Raw genomic sequence first — 24375 nt, 5'->3', positions numbered from 1 at the left:
GCCTCTTTTCTCTTGAAAAAAGAAGACTGAGGGGGTGACCTAATAGAGGTCTTTAAAATTATGAAAAATTTTGATAGAGTGGCTACAGAGAGAGTGTTTCCACTTGTGGGGGAAGAGCATAACTAGAGGCCATCAATATAAGATAGTCACCAAGAAATCCAATGGGGAATTCAGAAGAAACTTCTTTACCCAGAGAGTGGTGAGAATGTGGAACTCGCTACCACAGGGAGTGGTTGAAGCGAATAGTATAGATGCATTTAAGAGGAGGCTAGACAAGCATCTGAGGGAGAAGGGAATAGAGGGTTATGCTGATAGATTTAGATGAGGAAAGACGGGAGGAGACTCGTGTGGAGCATAAACGCCAGCATAGACTGGTTGGCCCGAATGGCCTGTTTCTGTGCCGTATATCCAATTCGCTAGAGTTTAGAAGAATGAGAGGGGATCTCATTAAAATTTATAAAATTCTAACAGGACTAGACAGACTAGATGCAGGAAGGATGTTCCCGATGGCGGGTGAGTCCAGAACCAGGGGTCACAGTCTAAGGATAAGGGGTAAGCCATTTAGGACTGAGATGAGGAGGAATTTCTTCACCCAGAGAGTGGTGAACCTGTGGAATTCTCTACCACAGAAGGCAGTTGAGGCCAATTCATTAAATATATTCAAGAAGGAGTTAGATATATTTCTTAAGGCTAAAGGGATCAAGGGATATGGGGAGAAAGCAGGGACCGGGTACTGAATTTGGATGATCAGCCATGATTTCATTAAATGGCGGAACAGGCTCGAGGGGCCAAATGGCCTACTCATGCTCCTATCTTCTATGTATCTAATCCAATGTAAAAAATTAACAGCTACTTGGGCAAGCATAGACTAATAAAGGAGAGCCAGCATGGCTTTGTTAAGAGCAAATTGTGTTTGACTAACTTGATTGAGTTTTTTGATGAGGTAACAGAGAGGGTGGATGAGGGCAGTGCAGTTGATGTTGTGTATATGGAATTTCAAAAGGCGCTTGATAAAGTACCACATATTAGGCTTGTTAGCAAAATTGAAGCCCATGGGATAAGAGAGTTGTGGCGAATGGCTGTTTTTCGGACTGGATGCAGTGACGTTCTCCAAGGTTCAGTACCGCTGTTTTTGATATACATTAATGACTTGGACTTGGGGATACAGGGTACAGTTTCCAAACTTGCAGAGGACACGAAACCTGGAAGTGTAGTAAACAGTGAGGAAGATAGTAATAGACTTCAAGAAGACATAGACAGGCTGGGGCCCTAGAGCACTGCGCAGCTTACAGGGAACATTGGTTGTGGTAACTGTTTTTTTTCAGACTGGAGGGAGGTGCACAGTGGTGCTCCCTCGGCTTCAGTACTAGGACCACTGCTGTTTTTGATGAACATTATTGACTTGGACTTGGGGGTACAGGGCACAATTTCAGAATTTGCAGCTGACACAAAACTTGGAAGTGTAGTAAACAGCGAGGAAGATAGTAATAGACTTCAAGAGGACATAGACAGGCTGGTGGCATGAGCGGACACATGGCAGATGAAATTCAATGCAGAAAAGTGTGAGGAGATACATTTCAGTAGGAAGAATGAGGAGAGACTGTACACACTAAATGGTATAATTTTAAAGGGGGTGCAAGAACAGGGAGACCTGGGGGTGTTGGTGCATAAATCCTCCCTGAAGGTGGCAGGACAGGTTAACAAAGCAGTTAATAAAGCACATGGGATCCTGGGCTTTATGAATAGAGGCATAGATTACAAAAGCCAGGGAGTTATGCTAAACCTTTATAAAACACTAGTTCGGCCCCAGCTGGAGTATTGTGTCCAATTCTGGGCACCGTGCTTTGGGAAGGATGTGAAGGCTTTGGAGAGGGTGCAGAGGAGATTTATTAGAATGATGATGATTCCGGTGATGAGAGATTACAGTTACATGGATAGACTAGAAAAGCTGGGGTTGTTCTCCTTGGAGCAGAGAAACGACTAAGAGGAGATTTGATAGAGGTGTTTAAAATCAGGAAGGGTTTAGATAGAGTAAATAAAGAGAAACTGTTTCCAATGGCTGAAGGGTCGATAACCAGAGGGCACAGATTTAAGGTGATTGGCCAAAGAACCAGAGGCGACATGAGGAAAAACATTTTATGCAGCGAGTGGTTATGATCTGGAATGCACTGCCTGTAAGGGTGGTGGAGGCAGATCAGATAGTGGCTTTCAAAAGGGAATTGGATAAGTACCTGAAGGAAAAAAAAATTGCAGGGCTATGGGAAAAGGGTGGGGGCGTGTGACTAGCTGAATTGCTCTTGCAGAGAGCTGGATCGGGCTTGACGGGCCGAATGGCCTCCTACTGTGCAGTAACCATTCTATGATTCTAACTGGATTGCTCTTCGAAAGAGCCGGCGCCAACTTGATGGGCTGAATGGCCTCCTTCTGTGCTGTACTATTCTATGAAAATTAAAAAGAAGAGAGAAAAGGAGGTGAATCAGGAATATTTTGACGCCATGTGTCGGTTTTGAAAGCCTGAAGACTGCAGGGAGGAAGAGCAGAGTGAGGCAGATAAGGAGTTCCAATGTTTCCAGATGGTGCAATGAGTCCTGATTTCAATGCAATGAGGATAAAGGGAGGAGGAAGAATGAGTCGGGCTGCATTATCGGAGACGAGAAGGGACAAGAGAGGATTTCAACGCAATGAGGATGCAGGGAGGAGGAAGAGTGTGTAGGACAGCGGTACAGGAGCGGAGGAAAATCGAGAGAGGAAACAGGTGTATAAACCAATTGCAGAGGTGGGTAGGATGCACTGCTCGCAGTCTCTGCAGCGTCCCTATTGAAATTCCCAATGACGTTCTTGGAATGAGAAACTTCGAAGCGAGGATTAAAGTCTCTTTAGCATACAGCTGGATCAGTAATCCAGCTATTAACACAAGATTAAAGACGCTGCAATGTTAATGGAGACTCCAGCAGCCACTGATCAGGACTTCACGTAATGCACTACTAAATTAGGTTTAAAAAGAAAAAAGAAATTCTGCTTCTCTATTTTGTTAGGTAATCATTAATTACCTAGATTAAACTCCGGTGTAAAGTGCTTTGAATAAAACATGACCGTTTCAAATATGCACCAAGTTGTTCCTTTAGAATGAGCACCCGCTAAAGGCACAGTGGCTATTTGACACGTTCCATTTAAATAAATAGTTAGAAGTTGCACTAATTAGGAAGAAAAGCATAAGTGCCTTCATGGCTGGCTTGAGTTTGACTCTCGTTTAGCCCCGGAAGGACTCAGTTAATTCATAAATTCAAAGTTTCAGATGCCAACACAGTATGGCGGCAGACGGCGCTCATTTGAAACAGAGGCCACGTTATTAACGCTGAGGCGCGTTGGGATTGAGGGGGGGGTCCAATATCGCATGGGAAACCTGGAAGTAAGTTCAGAGCGTCTGTCTGTGGCATTTTAACGCAGCCCCCTCATTATCATTTTAGTTCCAGGTTGCTGTGTACACACCCATAGGGACATTGGAAATGCCAGTTTCAGGCACGCCAAGTGTAAGGCCTGCTTTTGCCAGCATAAGAGTTTAAAAAAAGTTTAAAAAAATAAAAATTTTCCACTCATTTATAATTTTAAAATACTTTAAAAAAGGTTAAGTTTATTTTTAGCCTCGTTAAAAGCTTTAGTACTGTGTGGCAGGGGCAGGTTGGTAGAGGACCTTTGTCTTACGGATGTTTAGTGTAAGGCCCATGCTCTCGTACGCTTCGGTGAAGGTGTTGACGATGGTTTGGAGTTCGACTTCCGAGTGAGTGCAGATGCAAGCGTCTTGGCCAACGCAAGACGACAAGGCCTTGGACAACGTGGACCACTTTCCATACCTCGGGAGCCTACTGTCAACAAGGGCAGACATCGATGACGAAGTCCAACACCGCCTTCAGTGTGCCAGTGCAGCCTTCGGTCGCCTGAGGAAGAGAGTGTTTGAAGACCAGGACCTCAAACCCGGCACTAAGCTCATGGTCTACAGAGCAGCAGTGATACCCGCCCTGCTGTGTGCCTCAGAGACATGGAACATGTACAGCAGGCACCTCAAAGCACTGGAGAGGTACCACCAACGCTGCCTCCGCAAGATCCTGCAAATCCATTGGCAGGATAGGCGCACCAACGTCAGTGTTCTTGCTCAGGCCAACATCCCCAGCATCGAAGCTTTGACCACGCTCAATCAGCTCTGATGGACGGGTCACGGTGTCCGCATGCCCGATTCGAGACTCCCAAGACAAGCGCTCTACTTGAAGCTCCGGCACGGCAAGAGAGCCCCAGGTGGGCAGAGGAAACGCTTCAAGGACACCCTCAAAGCCTCCTTGAAAAAGTGTAACATCCCCATCGACACCTGGGAATCCCTGGTCCAAGACCGCACAAAGTGGAGGAGAAGCATCCGGGAAGGCGCCGAACACGTCGAGTCTCTTTGCCGGGAGGAAGCGGAAGCCAAGCGTAGGCAGTGCAAGGAGCGCACGTCAACCCAAGCACCCCACCCACACCCGCCCCTTCAACCAGCGTCTGCCCCACCTGTGACAGAGACTGTAGGTCCCGCACTGGACTCATCAGTCACCTGCGAACTCATTTTTAATGTGGAAGCAAGTCATCCTCGGTTCCGAGGGACTGCCTAAGAAGAAGAGAAAAAACTTTAATTATGTTTTTCAAAAAATTTAAATTTTGTTTAAAATATTTAATTTAAGGTAATTTTAAATCATTTTATAAATGTGATGGTTTTTAAAAATGTATTTAATGTTTTGATGTGTTTTTGGGGTGCTCTCCATTCATATATTTGACGGGTCTATCTGTCAAAAGTATGAAGGGAGATTCCCTTCTCCTATTGGCTGGCCTGGCCCACATGATCCCGGGGATGCTTGCAAACCGCCTGCGCCCCTGAGATACGTGGGCCCTGCGCATTTCGACTGTGGAGAGGCCCAGGAACGGGAGTGTCCGGACCTTGGGAGTCCTCGGGTAAGGGCGTAGATTTTTTTCCGATAGGTGGCGTCCGCACACGGGAAGCCTCCGATCGGAAATTACGGGCCAAGGTGTGACAATGGATTCCGGACGCTCAAAGGCTGCGGCCCCCGCTTCAATAACGCCTCCCTTGATGTAATGCTGGGGGTTGTGAGGAGCCAGAGTGAGATACTCTTCCCCAGCGATGCTACAAAGAAGGGGTGGCTGGAGGTGGCCCAGGAGGTTAGCAGCAGGAGCGTGGCCAGCTGGTCCATCAGGGTGAAAGGTCTTCTTCTCGGAGGCTGCAGATGTCTGCCACCGCCTGACACGACAATCTGAGCTTCCTGAAGCACCGCTGTTCCGACACATCAAGGAAACTCAGCCTCTGCCTGTACACCCTGTGTCGCGGGTAGTGCCTCCTACGAGCCACACCCCTCTGCTTCTCCCCTCTCTGCTGTCCAGCTGCAGGTCTCTGAACAGCAGGCTGCTGCTGCTGGTCATATTGCCCCTCAACTGAGGTCCAATCTAAGGCAGCCAAGGCACCACCCATCTTGATGTGATTCCGAAAACCTCCAAAGTGTAGAAAGTAAACTCTCAGCAAGAGTACTGCGAACAAACACTTTCCCACTCGTAGGGAAGAAACATAGAAGATAGGAGCAGGAGTAGACCATTCGGCCCCTCGAGCCTGCTCCGCCATTCAATGAGATCATGGCTGATCATCCAAATTCAGTACCCTGTTCCAGCCCTCTCTACATATCCCTTGATCCCTTTAGCCTTAAGAAATATATCCAACTCCTTCTTGAATATATTTAATGAATTGGCCTCTACTGCCTTCTGTGGTAGAGAATTCCACAGGTTCACCACTCTCTGGGTGAATAAATTCCTCCTCATCTCTGTCCTAAATGGCTTACCCCTTATCCTTAGACTGTGACCCCTGGTTCTGGGCTCCCCAACCATCGGGAACATCCTTCCAGCATCTAGTCTGTCTAGTCCTGTTAGAATTTTATAAGTTTCGATGAGATCCCCTCTCATTCTTCTAAACTCCAGCGAGTACAAGCCCAATCGACCCAATCTCTCCTCATACGTCATTCCTGCCATCCCAGGTATCGGCCTGGTGAATCTTCGCTGCACTCCCTCCATGGCAAGAACATCCTTCCTCAGATAAGGCGACCAAAACTGCACACAATACTCAAGATGTGGCCTCACCAAGGCCCTGGAAGAAAGCAGCAATGAGTACAGAGCACTTATTGCAGTATTTGCATGAGTTTTAATCAGCCCCGTCACTGCAATTGTGTTCTCGCCTTGCTTTCAATGGCGAGTTTCAGGAAGCCCAGGAAACACATGGATGCAACCTTAAATTTAAAACTGTGCTGAAATATCGCTCCAATTGAGCGTTTACCGGATGTTAATAGGCAACCCGCTTCGCCCGAGGGCGTTACACGCAACCGTCCTAACGCGCTCGAGTTAAATGCGGAAGTCGGCAGGTTGGGGTCATCTTCCCGACGTGCTCGCATTTTTGCCGGTTTTAACCCCTCCGTCCGCACCCAAACCCACGCGCTCCTCCAGGTTAACATTCCTCCCCAAGGTATTTGGGCTACAATTGCTAATTCCGTGACCATCAGCTTCACTTCCGATCCTCTCCACCCAAATGGATGTGGCTTCTGATCAGATGCCAAAGATGTTAAGCTCTTAATAAACTTGCAGAATAGGAGTGTAAATGGCAAATGTATTTCAATATAGATAAGTGTGAGATGGTGTGTTCTGGTAGGAGGAATAAGGAGGCTACATACTCCTTGGAAAATAAGAGTTTAAATGGAGTAGAGGAGCAAAGGAATCTGGGGGGTACAGACTCACAAATCATTAAAAGTAGCAATGCAGGTTGACAAGGCCATTAAAAAAGGCAAACAACCACAATTTGTATTTATATAGCGTCTTTAATGTAGGAAAACGTCCCAAGGCGTTTCACAGGAGTGTTTTAAAACAAAATTTGACACCAAACCACATAAGGAGATTTTAGGGCAGATGGTCAAAGAGGTAGGCTTTAAGGAGCATCTTCAAGGAGGAAAGAGAGGTAGAGAGGCAGAGAGGTTTAGGCAAGGAATTCCAGAGCTTGGGGCCCAGGCAGCTGAAGGCACGGCCACCAATGTTTGAGTGATTAAAATCAGGGATGCTCAAGCGGCCAGAAGTAGAGGAGCGCAGATATCTTGGAGGGTTGTAGGGCTGGAGGGGATTACAGAGATAGGGAGGGGTGTGGCCATGGAGGGATTTGAAAACAAGGATGAGAATTTTTAAAATCAAGGTGTTGCTTAAATGGGAGTCAATGTAGGTCAGCGAGCATGGGGGAGATGGGCGAACGGGACTTGGTGCGAGTTAGGACACAGGCAGCAGAGTTTTAGATGATCTCAAGTTTACGCAGGGTAGAACGTGGGAGGCCAGCCAGGAGTGCGTTGGAATAGTTACAGGGATCCCTGTGCTACGCCTGTTCATTCCTGGGGGACCCCAGGCCTTTAGCTCTTGCCAGCATCTCTGGACTTGGGAAAGTGGGGAGTTTCCCTACGGGGAGAGTGTGTGCGGCTTCCAGTTCAGGCAAACAAAAACTCAACTCATTGATTTCCCAGTGGCTTGGGTTTGGAGATCCTTAAGCATGATGACTAGCTTCCGCGCTGGTCAGACAGCTGGCAGAGGAGCATGAGGGCACTTACAATTGGTCTTCATGCCCTAGGTTGGCAGGTAGGGGAAATGTAAAACGAAGAGAAAAAACGTCAACAAGGCTCAGCCTCTCTATCACTATCACTATCCAGTAACCACCTGATGGAAAGCATACATATTGTGAATGTCAAGGGAGGAGAAGATCGCCCTGGCTGTGGTGCCCCCCACAGTGCAAAAACAACCTGCATTTATATAGTGCCTTTACCATAATAAAATGGCTCAGGGCGCTTCACAGGAGCGTTATCAGACAAAATACGACACCGAGCCACATAGAGATATTAGGACTGATGACCAAAAGCTTGGTCAAAGTGGTAAGTTTTAAGTACTGTCCTAAAGGAGGAGAGAGAGGTAGTGAGGCGGAGAGGTTTAAGGAGGGAATTCCAGAGGTTAGGGCCTAGGCAGCTGAAGGCACGACCACCAATGGTGGTGTGGTGGTACCACTGGTTGTCCCTTACATTGAGACACATAATTCCCTTTAACTTACCTTTTGGGGCCGTTGCCCTTTTAACTTACCTGTTGGGGCCATTGCCCCTTTAAGGCGCGCCCTAGCGCGCTGACGTCACGTCACGTACGACGTGATGTGCGTGCGCCGGCACAGCCCGGGCTAGCGTCTTCGGCCTCAACGGCCAGCCGACGGGAGCGACGTGATCTTCCGCTCTCGCGGCAAGCACCGGCACAGCCCGGCCTCCCGACTTCGGCCTCAACGGCCAGCGACGCGCATCACGTGACGCCCTAAGCGCGGGAAACACGAACAACGTGATGACGTCACAACACAAACGCGATGACGTCATCACGCTCCCCACAGGACTGCGAACTCAGTCCTCGTGGAGTCCCCGCTGGGACAAGACCTACACCACGGTGCTCCTAGTCAGCCATCTTACCTGCTATCTTACCTGCTGTAATTAGTCTGTTCCTGTAAATAAACAACTTGTTGATAGTTCGTCGAAGTCAAACTCTCTTATTTAGTGGCGATCTACACGAACCGCTACAGTGGAGTGATAAAAGGGCAAGATGTGCAAGAGGGCAGAATTGGAGGAGCGCAGATATCTTGGAGGGTTGTAGGGCTGGAGGAGAAACAGGGAGGGACGAGGCCATGGAGGGATTTGAAAACAAGGAAGAGAATTTTTTAAAAACGGGGTGTTGCCGGACTTTGAGCCAATGTAGGTCAGCGAGCACAGGGGTGAAGGGTAAGCGGGGCTTGGCGCGAGTTAGGATACGAGAGGCTGAGTTTTGGATGAGCTCAAGTTTACAGTGGGTGCAAGAAGTAGGCCGGACAGGGAAACGTTGGAATAGTCGAGTCTGGAGGTAACAAAAGCAGGAATGAGGATTTCGGCAGCAGATGAGCGGAGGTAGGGGGCGGGGAGAACAGCCTCCCAGCACTCACGATCAAGGCTCACAAAAGAATGGCCATTTGGCTGAGGCAATGGAAGCAGATGGCACCCATCAGCAAGTTTCCAGAGAAAAGAGAAGACATTTGGGGAAGCAACGTGGGTCAGTAGTACAATATTACTCCTGGGTGGTACCTTTCCAGTGCTTTGAGGTGCTCCAGTGCAAGATCCTGCAAATCCATTGGCAGGATAGGCGCACCAACGTCAGTGTTCTTGCTCAGGCCAACATCCCCAGCATCGAAGCTTTGACCACGCTCGATCAGCTCCGATGGACGGGTCACATTGTCCACAAGCCCTATACGAGACTCCCAAAACAAGCGCTCTACTCGGAGCTCCGGCACGGCAAGAGAGCCCCAGGTGGGCAGAGGAAACGCTTCAAGGACACCCTCAAAGCCTCCTTGAAAAGGTGTAACGTCCCCACCGACACCTGGGAATCCCTGGCCCAAGACCGCACAAAGTGGAGGAGAAGCATCCGGGAAGGCGCCGAACACCTCGAGTCTCTTTGCCGGGAGGAAGCGGAAACCAAGCGCAGGCAGCGCAAGGAGCGCACGTCAACCCAAGCACTCCACCCACCCGCCCCTTCAACCACCGTCTGCCCCACTTGTGACAGAGACTGTAGGTCCCGCATTGGACTAATCAGTCACCTGCGAACTCATTTTTAATGTGGAAGCAAGTCATCCTCGGTTCCGAGGGACTGCCTAAGAAGAAGATTATTACTCCTGGGCCATTAACCTAGAATAAATATTCCTGACTCACCATGTCGTCCAATCTGCAGCAACTCTCAATGGGTGAAAACATACACAGATTTAGTTGTTCATATCATCATGGGGACGCTCACTTACCCTTGTAGATGCCATTCCATCCCCCGTGGACCTCCCCTCTGTCAGAGATCTCCTCAAGATGGGCACCTTGGTCGGAGGTGAAGTAAACAAGAGTCTGGTTGCTTAGATTGAGCCTTTCCAATGAAGCCAAGATTTGTCCTGAAATTTCAAAACGTAAGTGCATTGCACATACATCAATCAGCGACTGCGAAACAGGGTCTGACACTTCAACCTTGATCTCCCTCCCGCGGCCCACCCCCCAGCCCATCATGACTTAGTGAATAAATGCACCTCATTTAGGATAGGGTAGGCACGGAGAAACTATTTCCTCCGGTGGGGGAAATCAAGAACGAGGGACGTAATCTTAAAATTAGAGCTGGACCATTTAGGAGGGAAATTAGGACACACTGGGGGAGAAATTGGGTGGAGCCGCAAACGGGGCGCCAAGCTCGCCTGGGGCACCGGATTTAGCGCAGCGTTTGGAGCAGTAGCGACCGCCGGAAATTCAGCTTGAGCGCCCCAAGAGGGACACGGGGCGAGGCTCGAGGCGCTCCGCGTCCCTCTTAGGGCGCTGAAACTGAATATCGCAGCGCAACGTGCTGCAGCGCCACACGCTGCGGCACGGCGCGCTGCGGTACTGCAGGCCTTCCTCCCATTCTTAAGGGGGAGGGGCCTGCACCAGCGCGATCGGAGATCGCGAGTGCCGGCAAAAGAGCCCGGCACCTAGGAGAAGTGCCGGACTCTCAGCAAACAGCCGGCAATGCCGCGGGGGGAAAACAGGAGGCCGGGGACGGAGGTGCTGGCAGGCGGCCGCTGAAAAAAATGGCCGCCCCGCACCTCCACCTTAATTTGCGCTACTGCCGCCACAGGTAGGCCCCGTGAACCGGGCGCCATTTGCGAACGGCGCTACAGAGGCGGTCGCTGCCAAATATCGAGATCGGGGCGGTAGCGGGGCGCTGAACACACCGATGACGTCATCGGAGGCGGCGCAGCGTAACAGGTTAATGCCACCATTAGCGCCCCAGCTAAATATCGCGGGAGGCACGGCCAGTGGCGCTAAAGCCACTGAGTGCCCTCTTCAGGCGCTAACTGGCGGCGCAGCCCACCGAATTTCTAGGCCACTCTCTCATACGAAGGGTAGTAGAAATCTGGAATTCCCTCCCCCTGTGGATGCTGGGTGACAATTGCAGCTTTCAAGACTCAAGATCACTAGATTCTTGTTAGCTAAGGGTATCAAGGGATATGGAGCTAAAATAAATGGAGTCGAGGTACAGATCAGCCGTGTTCTAATTGAATGACGGAGCAGGCTTGAGGGGCTGAATGGCCTACTCTACTCCTGCTTCGATGTTCCTGTGCAGTGGTACTGAATAGGAAAACTCCTGGTAAAGTAAAGCTTAAAATTTTAATCTCCAGCCTCAGACAAGTATCTCCCCTCTGCACCAGTGTGAGTTTTCCAATCCCAGCATTTTCTGTTTTCACCCCTTTAGCCCCAAAGTGACCTTCTCCTTTCAAAACCTAGGGAATGTACAGTACTGGAAATGACCACTGCCATCCCTCTCTCAGGTCCTGAAGATTAAGGAATCCTATCCTATACTCTCTCTTATGCCCTTAATCACTTACATCAAAAATCTATTTTAGTCACTGCTGAATTTTGGACTGGTGACATGATCCACCACTTCAGGTGGATCACCTCTGAGTCAGAAGGTTGTGGGTTCAGGTCCCACACACCAGTGACTTGAGCGCAAAATCTAGGCCGATGCTCCCAGTGCAGTGCTGAGGGAGTGCTACACTGTCAAAAGGTCTTTCAGATGAGACGTTAAACCGAGGCCCATTAAGGTGGACGTAAAAGATCCCCTGGCACTATTTCGAAGAGGAGTAGGGGAGTTCTCCCCAATATTTATCCCTCAACCAACATCACTAAAACAGACGATCTGGTCATTATCACATTGCTGTTTGTGGGAGCTTGCTGTGCACAAGTTGGCTACTGAATTTCCTACCCGGTCAGGTGTTCCCTGCGCCCAGTTCGAGTCGGCCTGCGAATTTCTAGGCCTGTTTATCTGGAGTGCCTAAAGTAGGGCCTGTAGGCCAAATGCTACCCACAGGCCCTGGTAACTGCGCCCAAGAAGTCCAGGCAACTTGGTTATGTATTCTCGGTGTCAAATTTTGTTTGATGCTACTTCGCATCTTGGGACGTTTTACGACATTAAAGGTGCGATATAAATGCAAGTTGTTCTATTTGCACATGCATTTTTTTTTACTAGAGTTCGTCTGGTTTGAATTTCATGGATTTTAGAATGACAGCTCTTAGCGTTGCTGCCTCATCAGTGGAGAAGCCGGGTTCAGCATGGCTTGGTGATACAGGAAACTTTTTTTTATCCGGCACGGACGGGACCAACGTGGTGCCGGTTCATCAAAAATTCCGGATAACCGAACGCTATAGTAAAAGATACGGAGCTGAGAACTCCGTATAAAGCAACAAACCCAGCTTCAGAACAATGGGCACAAGTTGCAAGCGTCTCTGTAGCTTAGCAACAGCTGCAGCCACACCCTTGCACAGCAACAAATGGAGTAAAAAAAAGTAATAAAAGTTACCTGAACCTACTGCTGAATTTTGCTGGTTAACCGAGATTTCCGGTTATTTAGGTGCCGGTAAATCAAAAGTTTCCTGTAGTACTCTCGCCTTGTGAGTCAGAAAGATGTGAGCACAGGTCCCACTCCAGGACTTGAGCACAGAATCTAGGCCTATACTCCAGTCCCGTGCTGAGGGAGTGCTGCACTGTCGGAGGTGCCGTCTTTCGGATGAGACGTTAAACCGAGGCCCCGTCTGCTCTCTCAGTTGGACGTAAAAGATCTCGTGGCACTATTTTGAAAAGTAACAGGGTTGTTTTCCGGGTGCCCTGAGCAACATTCATCCCTCAACCCTTCTTCTTCTTCTTAGGCAGTCCCTCGGAACCGAGGATGACTCAACCCACACCACCAAGAAACATTTGTTATTCATCTCATTGGTACTTGTAGGACCTTGCCGTGTGCAAATTAGTCACCACATTTGCCAACCAAATAACAGTAACGACTCTTCAAAAAGTCATTACTGGCTGGGAAGCACTTTGGAATGTCCTGAGATCCAATGATAAGCAATAGGCTTATTATAATTGCAGTCCAAGGGGTAAAGGGGGCAGTAGCAGCATGGATACAAAATTGGCTAAGGGAAAGAAAACAGAGATATGGTCAATGTTCCCTGTAATTTTTCTTGGGCCCCTTAAGGAGAACAACCCCAGCTTCTCCAGTCTACCCACATAACTCAAATCCCTCATCCCTGGAACCGTTCTAATAAATCTCTGCTGTATCCTCTCCAACGCTCTCGTGTCCTTCCTAAAGTGTGGTGCCCAGAATTGGACACAATTAAGGGGCCGCGCGGGCCAGTCAAAATAACACGCATGTGTGTTTTTTCTCACTGAAAAGCCGGCAAGCTGGCTGCGCGGGGTTCCTGGGGTGCTGCGCGGCCGCACGGCTTACAGGGAACATTGGTTGTGGTAAATGTTTTTTTTCAGACTGGAGGGAGGTATACAGTGGTGCTCCCTCGGCTTCAGTACTAGGACCACTGCTGTTTTTGATGTACATTAATGACTTGGACTTGGGGGTACAGGGCACAATTTCAAAATTTGCAGATGACACAAAACTTGGAAGTGTAGTAAACAGCGAGGAAGATAGTAATAGGTTTCAAGAGGACATAGACAGGCTGGTGGCATGGGCGGACACATGGCAGATGAAATTCAACGCAGAAAAGTGTGAGGGGGATACATTTCGGTAGGAAGAATGAGAGAGACCATACACACTAAATGGTACAATTTTAAAGGGGGGTGCAAGAACAGGGAGACCTGGGGGTGTTCGTGCACAAATCTTTGAAGGTGGCAGGACAGGTTAACAAAGCAGTTAATAAAGCACATGGGATCCTGGGCTTTATAAATAGAGGCGTGGAGTACAAAAGCCAGGAAATTATGATAAAACACTAGTTCGGGCCCAGCTGGAGTATTGTGTCCAATTCTGGGCACCGTGCTTTAGGAAGGACATGAAGGCTTTGGAGAGGGTGCAGAAGAGGTTTACTGGAATGATTCCAGGGATAAGGGATTACAGTTACGGGAAGGGGGGAGGAGAGGGAGGAAAGAACAAAAGGGAAGGTCTGTGATAGGATGGAAGGCAGGAGAGATTAAATGACAAAAGGGATGATGGTGCGAGGCAAAAGGAAATGGCAATGGGACAAGTTAACATAAGAGCATAAGAAGTAGGAGCAGGAGTAGGCCATACGGCCCCTCGGGCCTGCTCCGCCATTCAATAGGATCATGGCTGATCCGAACCTAGACTCACGTCCACTTCCCTGCCCGCTCCCCGTAACCCCTAATTCCCTTATCAGCTAGGAAACTGTCTATCTCCATTTTAAATTTATTTAATGTCGCAGCTTCCACAGCTCTCTGAGGTAGCAAATTCCATAGATTTACTACCCTCTGAGTGAAGAAGTTTCTCCTCATCTCAGTTTTGAAACGGCAGCCCCTTATTCTAAGATTATGCCCCCTAGTTCTAGATACAAAAGATGACTCTAGATGAAGTGTAAATGGCACTGGCAGAATGATCAACATGAGAATGAAAAAAAAAGATAGGGGTAGAGGTTATGGTCTGAAATTGTTGAACTCGATGTTGAGTCCAGAAGGCTGTAAAGTGCCTAATCGAAAGATGAGGAGCTGTTCGTTGAGCTTCATTGGAACAGTGTGAGAGGTCAGAGTGGGAGTGGAGCGGAGAATTAAAGTGACAGGCGACCGGAAGCTCGGGGTCACCCTTACGGACTGAACGGAGGTGTTCCGCAAAGCGGTCGCCCAATCCGCGTTTGGTCTCCCCAATGTAGAGGAGACCACAGCGTGAGCAGCGAATACAGTATACTAGATTGCAAGAAGTACATATAAATGCAAGTCTTTCTTTCTTTATCTGTAACATGCAAGGATAACAAGGCCATCACGGTGCTTTAAGTGAGTATTCCTGCAACAAGATTTAATCTACACCCTCAAAAATCACATGGCAGAGCCTCCTGCAAGAGGCTCATTAACAAAAGAGAGCATCAATGATAGAAAGTGTGATCATGACTGGGGCAGCAGTCTCCCTTTGAGTACATCAATATTTCAGACTTTATTTCTCTTCAGAACTTATTCAGCACAGTTGAAGTAAATCTACATTTAAATTATTAACACTAACCAACTGAAGCTCCGGCAACGGAACGCTGAATATAAAAAAAAACATTTACTTACCCGAAAAAAAAGGCATAATTTTGTCAAAGTTATTCAATTTTCAAGTGGATCATTTCAATGATGATGCCAGGAATTGAATCTCCGCCAAATAACTCAACACAATCTGCCCAAGCACAAAACCTCATCTGATGGAAGTTTTTAGATCTTTTACACATATATATACATACATAATATATACACACACACACATCATATTTGGCTCTCCATACAGTATTTTCTCAGCTGGGATGCATTCCATTACCTTCCGATAGTGCCAATCTTCAGTCACGTAGACTCTTATAGCACAGAAGGAGGCCATTCGGCCCATCGTGCCTATGCTGGCTCTTTTTTGAAAGAACTATCCAATTAATCCCACTCCCCTGCTCTTTCCCCTTAGCCCTGCAAATTTTCCCCCCTTTCAATTCCCTTTTGAAAATTACTATTAAATCTGCTTCAGGCAATGCGTTCTAGATCATAACTCGCCGCGTAAAACAAAAAAATTCTCCTCATCTCGTTTCTGGTTCTTATTTTCGTAAACTTTCATGTCCTGACCATTACAACGGTCTTTCTGTAACGTGCTTCTTATTGCCTCTCCCACTCGATACTTCCTAAGCTTCATGCATCGGTGGCGTGCATTCAGATTCTAAGGATTTGATATTTTCCGTTCAACTATAGTCAAAGGGACAACTTTGGGGATGGCCCATTTGAACCCATTCCTCCCCCGGCTCAACAGTAAAATGACTGTCATGCATAGCTGTTGAGTGCTTAAACTCCAATCGTCAAGTCATACCAACTCTAAAGTAGTGAATAATTTTTTGCATTGCAGTAATTATATTGGGAGACAAGGTAAAGATTGAATTTAAATTGAGTCCTAATAGTTTGAGTGCATTCACTTCATGTTAACAGACTAATAATTATTAATACACTGGAGCCGGTAATGCCTCCAGCTTATTACAATATTTGCGATTGCTTCCAGTGTTTTCAACCTTTCATATAACAGCCATCTGCCTTTCATTATAGGCCAGTCAGTGGTGCCAGAGGACTGGAGGATTGCAAACATTACACCTTTGTTCAAAAAAGGGGAGAGGGATAAACCCGGTGATTACAGGCCAGTCAGTCTAACGTCGGTGGTGAGGAAACTTTTAGAGGAAATGATCTGGGACAAAATTAGTTGGCACTTGGAAAAGTACGGGCTAATAAATGAAAGTCAGCGTGGATTTGTTAAAGGCAAATCGCATTTGACTAACTTGATTGAGCTCTTCGATGAAGTAATGGAGAGGTTTGAAGAGGGGAGTGCGGTTGGACTTTCAAAAGACATTTGATAAAGCACCACATGATAGACTTAAGAACATAAGAAATAGGAGCAGGAGTAGGCATTACAGCCCCTCGAGCCTGCTCCGCCATTCAATAAGATCATGGCTGAACTTCTACCTCATCTCCACTTTCCTGCACTATCTCCATATTCCTCGATTCCCCTAGAGTCCAAAAATCTATCTCAGTCTTGAATATACTCAACGACTGAGCCTCCACAGCCCTCTGGGGCAGAGAATTCCAAAGATTCATCACCCTCTGAGTGTAGAAATTTCTCCTCATCTCAGTCCTAAATGACCGACCCCTTATCCTGAGACTGTGACCCCTGGTTCTAGACTCCCCAGCCAGGGGAAACATCCCCCCTGCATCTACCCTGTCAAGCCGCTTAAGAATTTTACATGCTTCAATGAGATCATCTCTTATTCTTCTAAACTGCAGAAGAAGTTGTTAGCCAATGTTGTATCCACGCTGCCACTGGCCCGTTAATCCCATGAGCTTTAATTTTGCTAAGGGACAGAAAGCAAAGAGTAGTGGTGAACGGTTGTTTTTCCAGAGTGGAGGGAAGTATACAGTGGTGTTCCCCAGGGGTCAGTATTCAGACCACTGCTCTTTTTGATATATATTAAGACCTGGATTTAGATATACAGGGCATAATTTCAAAGTGTGCAGATGACTTGAAACTCGGAAATGAAGTAAACAATGAGGAGGGTAGTAACAGACTTCAGGAGGACAAAGACAGGCTAGCGAAATGGGCAGACACATGGCAGATGACATTTAACACGAAGTGTAAAGTGATACATTTCGGTAGGAAGAATGAGGAGAGGCAATATAAACTAAATGGTACAATTTTAAAAGGGGTGCAGGAACAGAGAGACCTGGGTGTCTATGTACACAAATCTCTGAAGGTGGTAGGATAAGTTGAGAAGGCTGTTAAAAAAAAAGCATATGGGATCCTTGGTTTTATTAATAGAGGCACAGAGTACAAAAGCAAGGAAGTTATTCTAAACCTTTATAAAACACTGGAGTATTGTGTTCAATTCTGGGCACCACACTTTAGGATGGAGAGGGTGCAGAGGAGATTTACTAGAATGGTACCGGGGATGAGGGACTTCAGTTATGGGGAAAGACTGAAGATGCTGGGGTTAACCTTCTCTGCTCTTAAGAAGAACAAGAGAAGATTTAATAGAGGCGTTCAAAATCATGAAGGGTTTTGATCGAGTAAATAAGGAGAAACTGTTTCCAGTAGCAGAAGGGTCGGTAACCAGAGGACACAGATTTAAGGTGATTGGCAAAAGAACCAGAGGCGACATGAGGAAACAGCGAGGTGTTGTGATTTGGAATGGACTACCTGATAGGGTGGTGGAAGCAGATTCAATAGTAACTTTCAAAAGGGATTTGGATAAATACTTGAAGGAAAAAGATGTACAGGGCTATGGAGAAAGAGCAGGGGAGTAGGACTAATTGGGCAGAAGTTGAGTGAGATGAGACTGTACATTTCCAACTGCAATGTCCTCCCCACTTCCAAATTAACATAATCATCCTTCTCCTTATAAAGCCTACCATCAACCCCTCTGTTCTCTCTAATTACCAACCTCCCTTTCCTCTGGAATTCCTTGTCCCCAATCAACTCCAGGCCCAGCCTCTCTCATCATTCTCTGTTTAATCTGGCTCCTGCCCCATCCACAGCTCTGAGACTGGACCAGCCAAAGTCATCATCGACATTCTGTGCACCTGGGACGGCAGTGCCTCATCACTCCCGCCTCTCTGCAGCCTCCTCCACCGTGCAGCCGCTTCTAAGGGTGTGCTGTGATCCAGGTCAATGTTTGCCAACAGGCTTCAATGGTTGGGCAAGAGTGTGATGCGCTGTCAATTACTCATAAAAGACTGAGAGTTAAGAGAGTAACTAAAGGCTTTTATTAGCAAAGAACAGAGCATGCCTCTCGTGGTTGACTGGGTTCCAAGAAGGCAGGGGGCTGCAGGTCAATCACCTTTATACCTGGGCCTGTGTGGGTGGAGCCAGCCGAGACATGTTGAGGCATGCATAGGTACAACAGTGTGTAACAACAACAACAACAGTGGTTTACCACAGAGTGCAAAAAGGAGTTTGTTAAGATCAGGTGGTTATACTGGTTCAGAAATATTTTCAGCGCTCTGCATCTTCCCAGAACCATGGCGTCAAAAGCTTTCCACAAGAGCCCCATCAGACCGATGGAGGGCAAATGTTCGAAGAGAGGCTCCAACTGCAGAACAGTTAATATCTCCAGTTTGAAGGCTTGGGTAGGGAAGAATAGATTTGATGTGCCAAGCCCCTATTGCTGAAGACGGAAAAATCAAGGAAGGCCCGCTGAGAAATGTGAAGAAATTGATTTGAGACGTAGAGAAAACACGTGCAAAATACAGCTGCCAAGACTCGCGCACATAATCTAGGCCGACACTTCAGCGTGTTGCTGAGGGAGTGCTGCACTGTCGGAGGTGCCGTCTTTCGGATGAGACGTTAAAACGAGGCCCCGTCTGCCCTCTCAGAAAGATCCCATGGCACATTTCAAAGAAGAGCAGGAGAGTACCACCCGGTGTCCTGGCCAACATTTATTCCAAACCAGCATAAATGATCTGGTGATTTATTTCTTTGCTGTTTAGTGAACTTGCTGTGTGCAAATTGCCTGCCACGTTTCCTGTATTACAAGTGATTGCACTTCAAAAGTACTTCATTAGCTGTAAAGTGCTTTGGGACTGTGGCAAATGGATTTCAATGTAGGCAAATGTGAGATCATCCACTTTGACCTAAAAAGGATAGAACAAGGTACTTTCTAAATGGTGAAAGGCTAGAAACAGTGGAGGTCCAAAGAGACTTGGGGCCCAGGTACATAGATCATTAAAATGTCATGAACAGGTACAGAAAATAATCAAAAAGGCTAATGGGATGCTGGCCTTTATATCTAGAGGACTAGAATACAAGGGGGTAGAAGTTATGCTGCAGCTGTACAAAGCCCTGGTTAGACCACACCTGGAGCACTGTGAGCAGTTCTGGGCACCACACCTTAGGAAGGATATATTGGCCTTGGAGGGAGGGCAGCGTAGGTTTACCAGAATGATACCCAGACGCCAAGGGTTAAATTATGAGGAGAGATTACACAAACTAGGGTTGTATTCCCTGGAATTTAGTAGGTTAAGGGATGATCTGATCTAAGATATTAAGGGGAACAGATAGGGTAGATAGAGAGAAACTATTTCCGCTGGTTGGGGAGTTTAAGACTAGGGGGCATCATCTAAAAATTAGAGCCAGACCTTTCAGAAGTGAAATTAGGAAACACTTCTACACACAAAGGGTGGTAGAAGTTTGGAACTCTCTTCCGCAATCGGCAATTGATGCTAGATCAATTGTTAATTTTAAATCTGAGATTGACAGATGAACCAAAGGTATTAAGGGATATGGGCCAAAGGCGGGTATATGGAGTTAGATCTCAGATCAGCCAGGATCTCATTGAATGGCCTACGCCTGTTCCTATGTTCTAAGATTGTGTAAAGCGCAAGAAATAGGAGCTGGAATAAATGCAAGTCCATTCTTTCTTTTCTTAATCTCTGCAAGTCAGGCAGAGACATTGGCATAGATGTTCAACTTGTGGCCCAGGTGTAAAACTAGCGTTTCGGTTCGGTTATAGAAACCGTTCGATTTTAATTTCCATTGAAATCAATTCAACTCTTGCACTCAAATTGCATCAACAACAACAACAACAACAGCTTGCATTTATATAGCGCCTTCAACTTAGTGAAACGTCCCAAGGCGCGTCACAAGAGCGTTAGCATAAAAAATGACACTGAGCCACATAAAGAAATATTAGGACAGGTTGGTCAAAGAGGAGGGTTTTAAGGAGCCTCTTAAAGGAGAGAGAGGTAGAGAGAAAAAGGCTTGTATTTATATAGCGCCTATCATGGCCACCAGACGTCCCAAAGTGCTTTGCAGCCAATGAAGTACTTTTGACGTGTAGTCACTGTTGTAATGTAGGAAACGCGGCAGCCAATTTGCGCACAGCAAGCTCCCACAAACAGCAATGAGATAATGACCGGATAATCCAGTTTTTTTTTTCCCCAGTGATGTTGATTGAGCGATAAATATTGGCCAGGACACTGGTGGCTAACTCCCCTGCTCTTCTTTGAAATAGTGGCCATGGAGTCTTTTACGTCTACCCGAGAGGGCAGAAGGGGCCTCGGTTTAAAGTCTCATCCGAAAGACGGCACCTCTGACAGTGCGGCACTCCCTCAGCACTGCACTGGAGTGTCAGCCTAGATTTCTGTGCTCAAGTCTCTGGAGTGGGACCTGAACCCACAACCTTCTGAATCAGAGGCGAGTGTGCTACCAACTGAGCCATGGCGGAGAGGTTTAGGGACGGAATATCCCCTCAACATCCGTCTCATTCCTGTGTCCATTCATGAAGTAACCACGTTAACATACATAGTAGCTGAAAGGCTGTCAAAGCTACCCTTCCCTAATTTTGACGTAGCCCAGACAGTGTTTTAACTGGGCATTAAGCTTAATGTAGCAGAAGTGCAGTGGGTTAGAGGTGAGCAAAGCACAAGCCAGTAAAACAAAGTGCTCAGCTGCCCGTCTTGCCCCACCCTCTTCTGAAGGCGCAGACTCTCTCTGGGGATCTGCTGTCTAGTACCTCACCCAAGTGCCCATTCCTCATTTGTTTGATCAAAATTGCAATTGTCAGACGATTCAACTGTGTAGATTTTCACTGTTGGCAAATGGAACTCGGTTAATATGGCTTCTGAAAGGTTTAGTTATAGAATCACAGAATAGTACAGCACAGAAGGAGGCTATTCGGCCCATCGAGTCTGCGCCGGCTCTTTCGAAGAGCAATCCAGTTAGTCCCACTCCCCCGCTCTTTCCCCAGATCCCTGCAACTTTTTCTCCTTCAAGTATTTATCCAATTCTCTTTTGAAGGCTACTATTGAATCTGTATCCAATGAATCTAGTTCATTCAATATAGAGCCAAAAAAAAGGTGGTTGGCATCATTAGAGAAAGAGAGGGAGAGAGAAAGAGCGAGAGCGATACAGATTTCACTTAGCAACAGCCAGTATTCAACATTGAAGTTAAGGCCTTGGGATGCTCATAGTATTGCCATACTTTAAACATCCCACCACACACCACTGCAAACAGGAAGGCAGATTATTATTTGAATGGCAATAGATTGGGAGAAGGGGAAGTGCAAAGAGACCTGGGTGTCCTTGTGCACCAGTCGCTGAAGGTAACCATGCAGGTGCAGCAGGCGGTTAAGAAGGCAAATGGTATGTTGGCCTTCATAGCGAGAGGGTTCGAGTACAGGAGCAAGGATGTCTTGCTGCAGTTGTACAGGGCCTTGGTGAGACCGCACCTTGAGTACTGTGTGCAGTTTTGGTCGCCTTACCTGAGGAAGGATGTTCTTGCCATGGAAGGGAGTGCAGCGAAGATTCACCAGGCTGATACCTGGGATGGCAGGAATGACGTATGAGGAGAGATTGTGTCGATTGGGCTTATACTCACTGGAGTTTAGAAGATTGAGAGGGGATCTCATCGAAACCTATAAAATTCTGTCAGGCCTGGGCAGACTAGATGCAGGAAGGATGTTTCTGATGGCCGGGGAGTCCAGAACCAGGGGTCATAGTCTAAGGATAAGGGGTAAGCCATTTAGGACTGAAATGAGGAGGAATTTCTTCACCCAGAGAGTGGTGAACCTGTGGAATTCTTTGCCACAGAGGGCGGTGGAGGCCAGTTCATTAAATATATTCAAGAAGGAGTTGGATATATTTCTTAAGGCTAAAGGGATCAAGGGATATGGGGAGAAGGCAGGGACAGGGTACTGAATTTGGATGATCAGCCATGATCGCATTGAATGGTGGAGCAGGCTCGAGGGGCCGAATGGCCTACTCCTGCTCCTACTATGTTTCTATGTAACCTACGCAAGGGATGTTGATGTGCAAATCGGTTGAAGGACATTAAACTACCGAACGTTGGTGTGTGAGAAATGTAAACTTCTGTGCGTATTAATCGGCTGAAGGACGGTGCATTTGACCGGAGACTACCAAATAAGGTAAGGCCACTTCCAGCTTGATAAAGAAATCAGTGTATATAAAAAATGAAGCTTCTGTGTTAAGTTGAGAAAAAGAGAGAAGCCTACTTGAGTGCATGCCTACACTCAGAACTGCTGATAGAACTCCGCTTGTAAACTGCGCTATACTCTGAAGAAATTATACTACACATTTAGATTGTTTTCTAAGTTAAAGTAGAAAAAATAAAGGGGTCGATTTTCAGTGTGCCGTGAGGCGGGCTTTTAGGCGTGCGGGGGGCTAAAATCCCGAATTCGGGGGTCCCGACACCATCCCGCCCAAAATCCGCCTCCATGTAAGTTTCAAAGGAGGCGGGTACCCGCCCTGCACTGGGACCTGCCGACCCGAGGCGGGAAGGGATTAGTGCCAATTAACTGCCTGTTAACAGGTAGTTAACAGGCAGTTTTTAGCCTAATCCCTATTTTGAAGGTTGTCGTGTGGGATTCCCGACGGCTCCAAACCCCGCCAGGTTAGAGGAGTCGGGCCATCGGGTTGAAGGACTTGGAGGGGTCGCGATGTCGGTGTTCAGGTGAGTGATGGGTGCATGAGTGCAAAGGTAAGTGTGTTTGGTGTGTCTAAAGTGTCTAAAGAAGTTTAAATTACCTGTACTTACCTTTACAGCCTTCCTTCCTTTAGGTTTCGGGAGTCCATCATTCAGCCGGCACAGAAAGCAAAATGGCCGCGAACTGTCAAAAGTGACAGCCTGCAGCTTTCAGTGCCGGCGAGATTTCTAACTGAGTCTGCGTAGAAGGACTCAGGTTAGAAGTAAGACTGTCAGTGTTTGACAGCTTCAAACAGCTGTGAAACACTGATATTTCATCTGTCAACACATCTTGACAGATGAAATTTCAGTCTGTGACGTCACCTGTTGCCGGGTGGCCCTTAATTGGCCTGCTGAGCCCACTGGGCGAGCTCAACAAGGTCAATCAAGGGAAAATCGCATGGATTGGCTGCATCTCGATGGTTGTAGTCCCGCCTCCTTCCCGACTTCTGAATGAAAATCCAGCCCAAAGTGATTGTAACCGTAAGACTGAATTCTTTATTACTCAACTGAACAACAGAAGACGGTTTTAAAACAACAATCACCGCCACGTCAATCCCGTCCACACATGCCCCTTTGTCCAGTGAGGTCACTGGCTAGCAATCAGAAGCAGCAACAGTGGCAGAATTTGACTCCCTCTTCCCTATCCCAGGGATGCTAAGGCCAGTGGCAGCACCCCTACTGAGATTAGTTAACTGAGCATAAGCCTGGGGTGAAATATGGTACAGTTCTGTGCTGTATCGCCTTGTGCCACACTGCATGATGCATCCGCCAACTAGCCATCAAGGCAGCTTCCCTCTAGGAGCAGGAGCAGACCAGTCAGTCCCTCGAGCCTGGGCCGCCATTCATTCAGCGGCTGATCTGTACCTCAACTCCATTTACCAGCCTTGGCTCCCTATCCCTAGAGTGTCAGCCAGTGGCTCAGTGGGCAGCACCCTCGCCTCTGAGTCAGAAGGTTGTGGGTTCAAGTCCCACTCCAGGGACTTGAGCACAAAAATCTAAGCTGACATTCCCAGTGCAGTGCTGAGGGAGCGCCGCACTGTTGGAGATGCCGTCTTTCAGATGAGACGTTAAAACCGAGGCTCTGTCTGCTCTCTCAGATGGATGTAAAAGATTCCATGGCACTATTTTGAAGAAGAGCAGGGGAGTTATCCTTGGTGTCCTGGGGCCAATATTTATCCCTCAATCAACATCACTAAAAAAAACATTATCTGGTCATTATCATTATTGCTGTTTGTGGGAGCTTGCTGTGCACAAATTGGCTGCTGCGTTTCCTACATTACAACAGTGA

At 47.4% G+C, this 24375-nt stretch overlaps 1 protein-coding gene across 1 annotated transcript in view; it reads right to left on the bottom strand.

Moving 5' to 3' along the window:
- Positions 1–24375, bottom strand: part of sts (steroid sulfatase (microsomal), isozyme S) — a 100554-nt gene that overhangs the window by 16842 nt on the left and 59337 nt on the right. The window contains exon 7 of the mRNA XM_085999659.1: positions 9896–10033. Coding sequence (XP_085855785.1) covers positions 9896–10033 — 138 coding nt within the window. The remainder of the gene's footprint in view (positions 1–9895; positions 10034–24375) is intronic.

Source organism: Somniosus microcephalus, chromosome 10 (assembly GCF_052327205.1).
Source record: "Somniosus microcephalus isolate GS21.2 chromosome 10, FLI_Smic_1.0, whole genome shotgun sequence".
Lineage (NCBI taxonomy): Eukaryota > Metazoa > Chordata > Chondrichthyes > Squaliformes > Somniosidae > Somniosus > Somniosus microcephalus.
The sequence above is the reverse complement of the archived record's forward strand: the minus strand, read 5'-3'. Positions and strand labels throughout refer to the sequence as shown.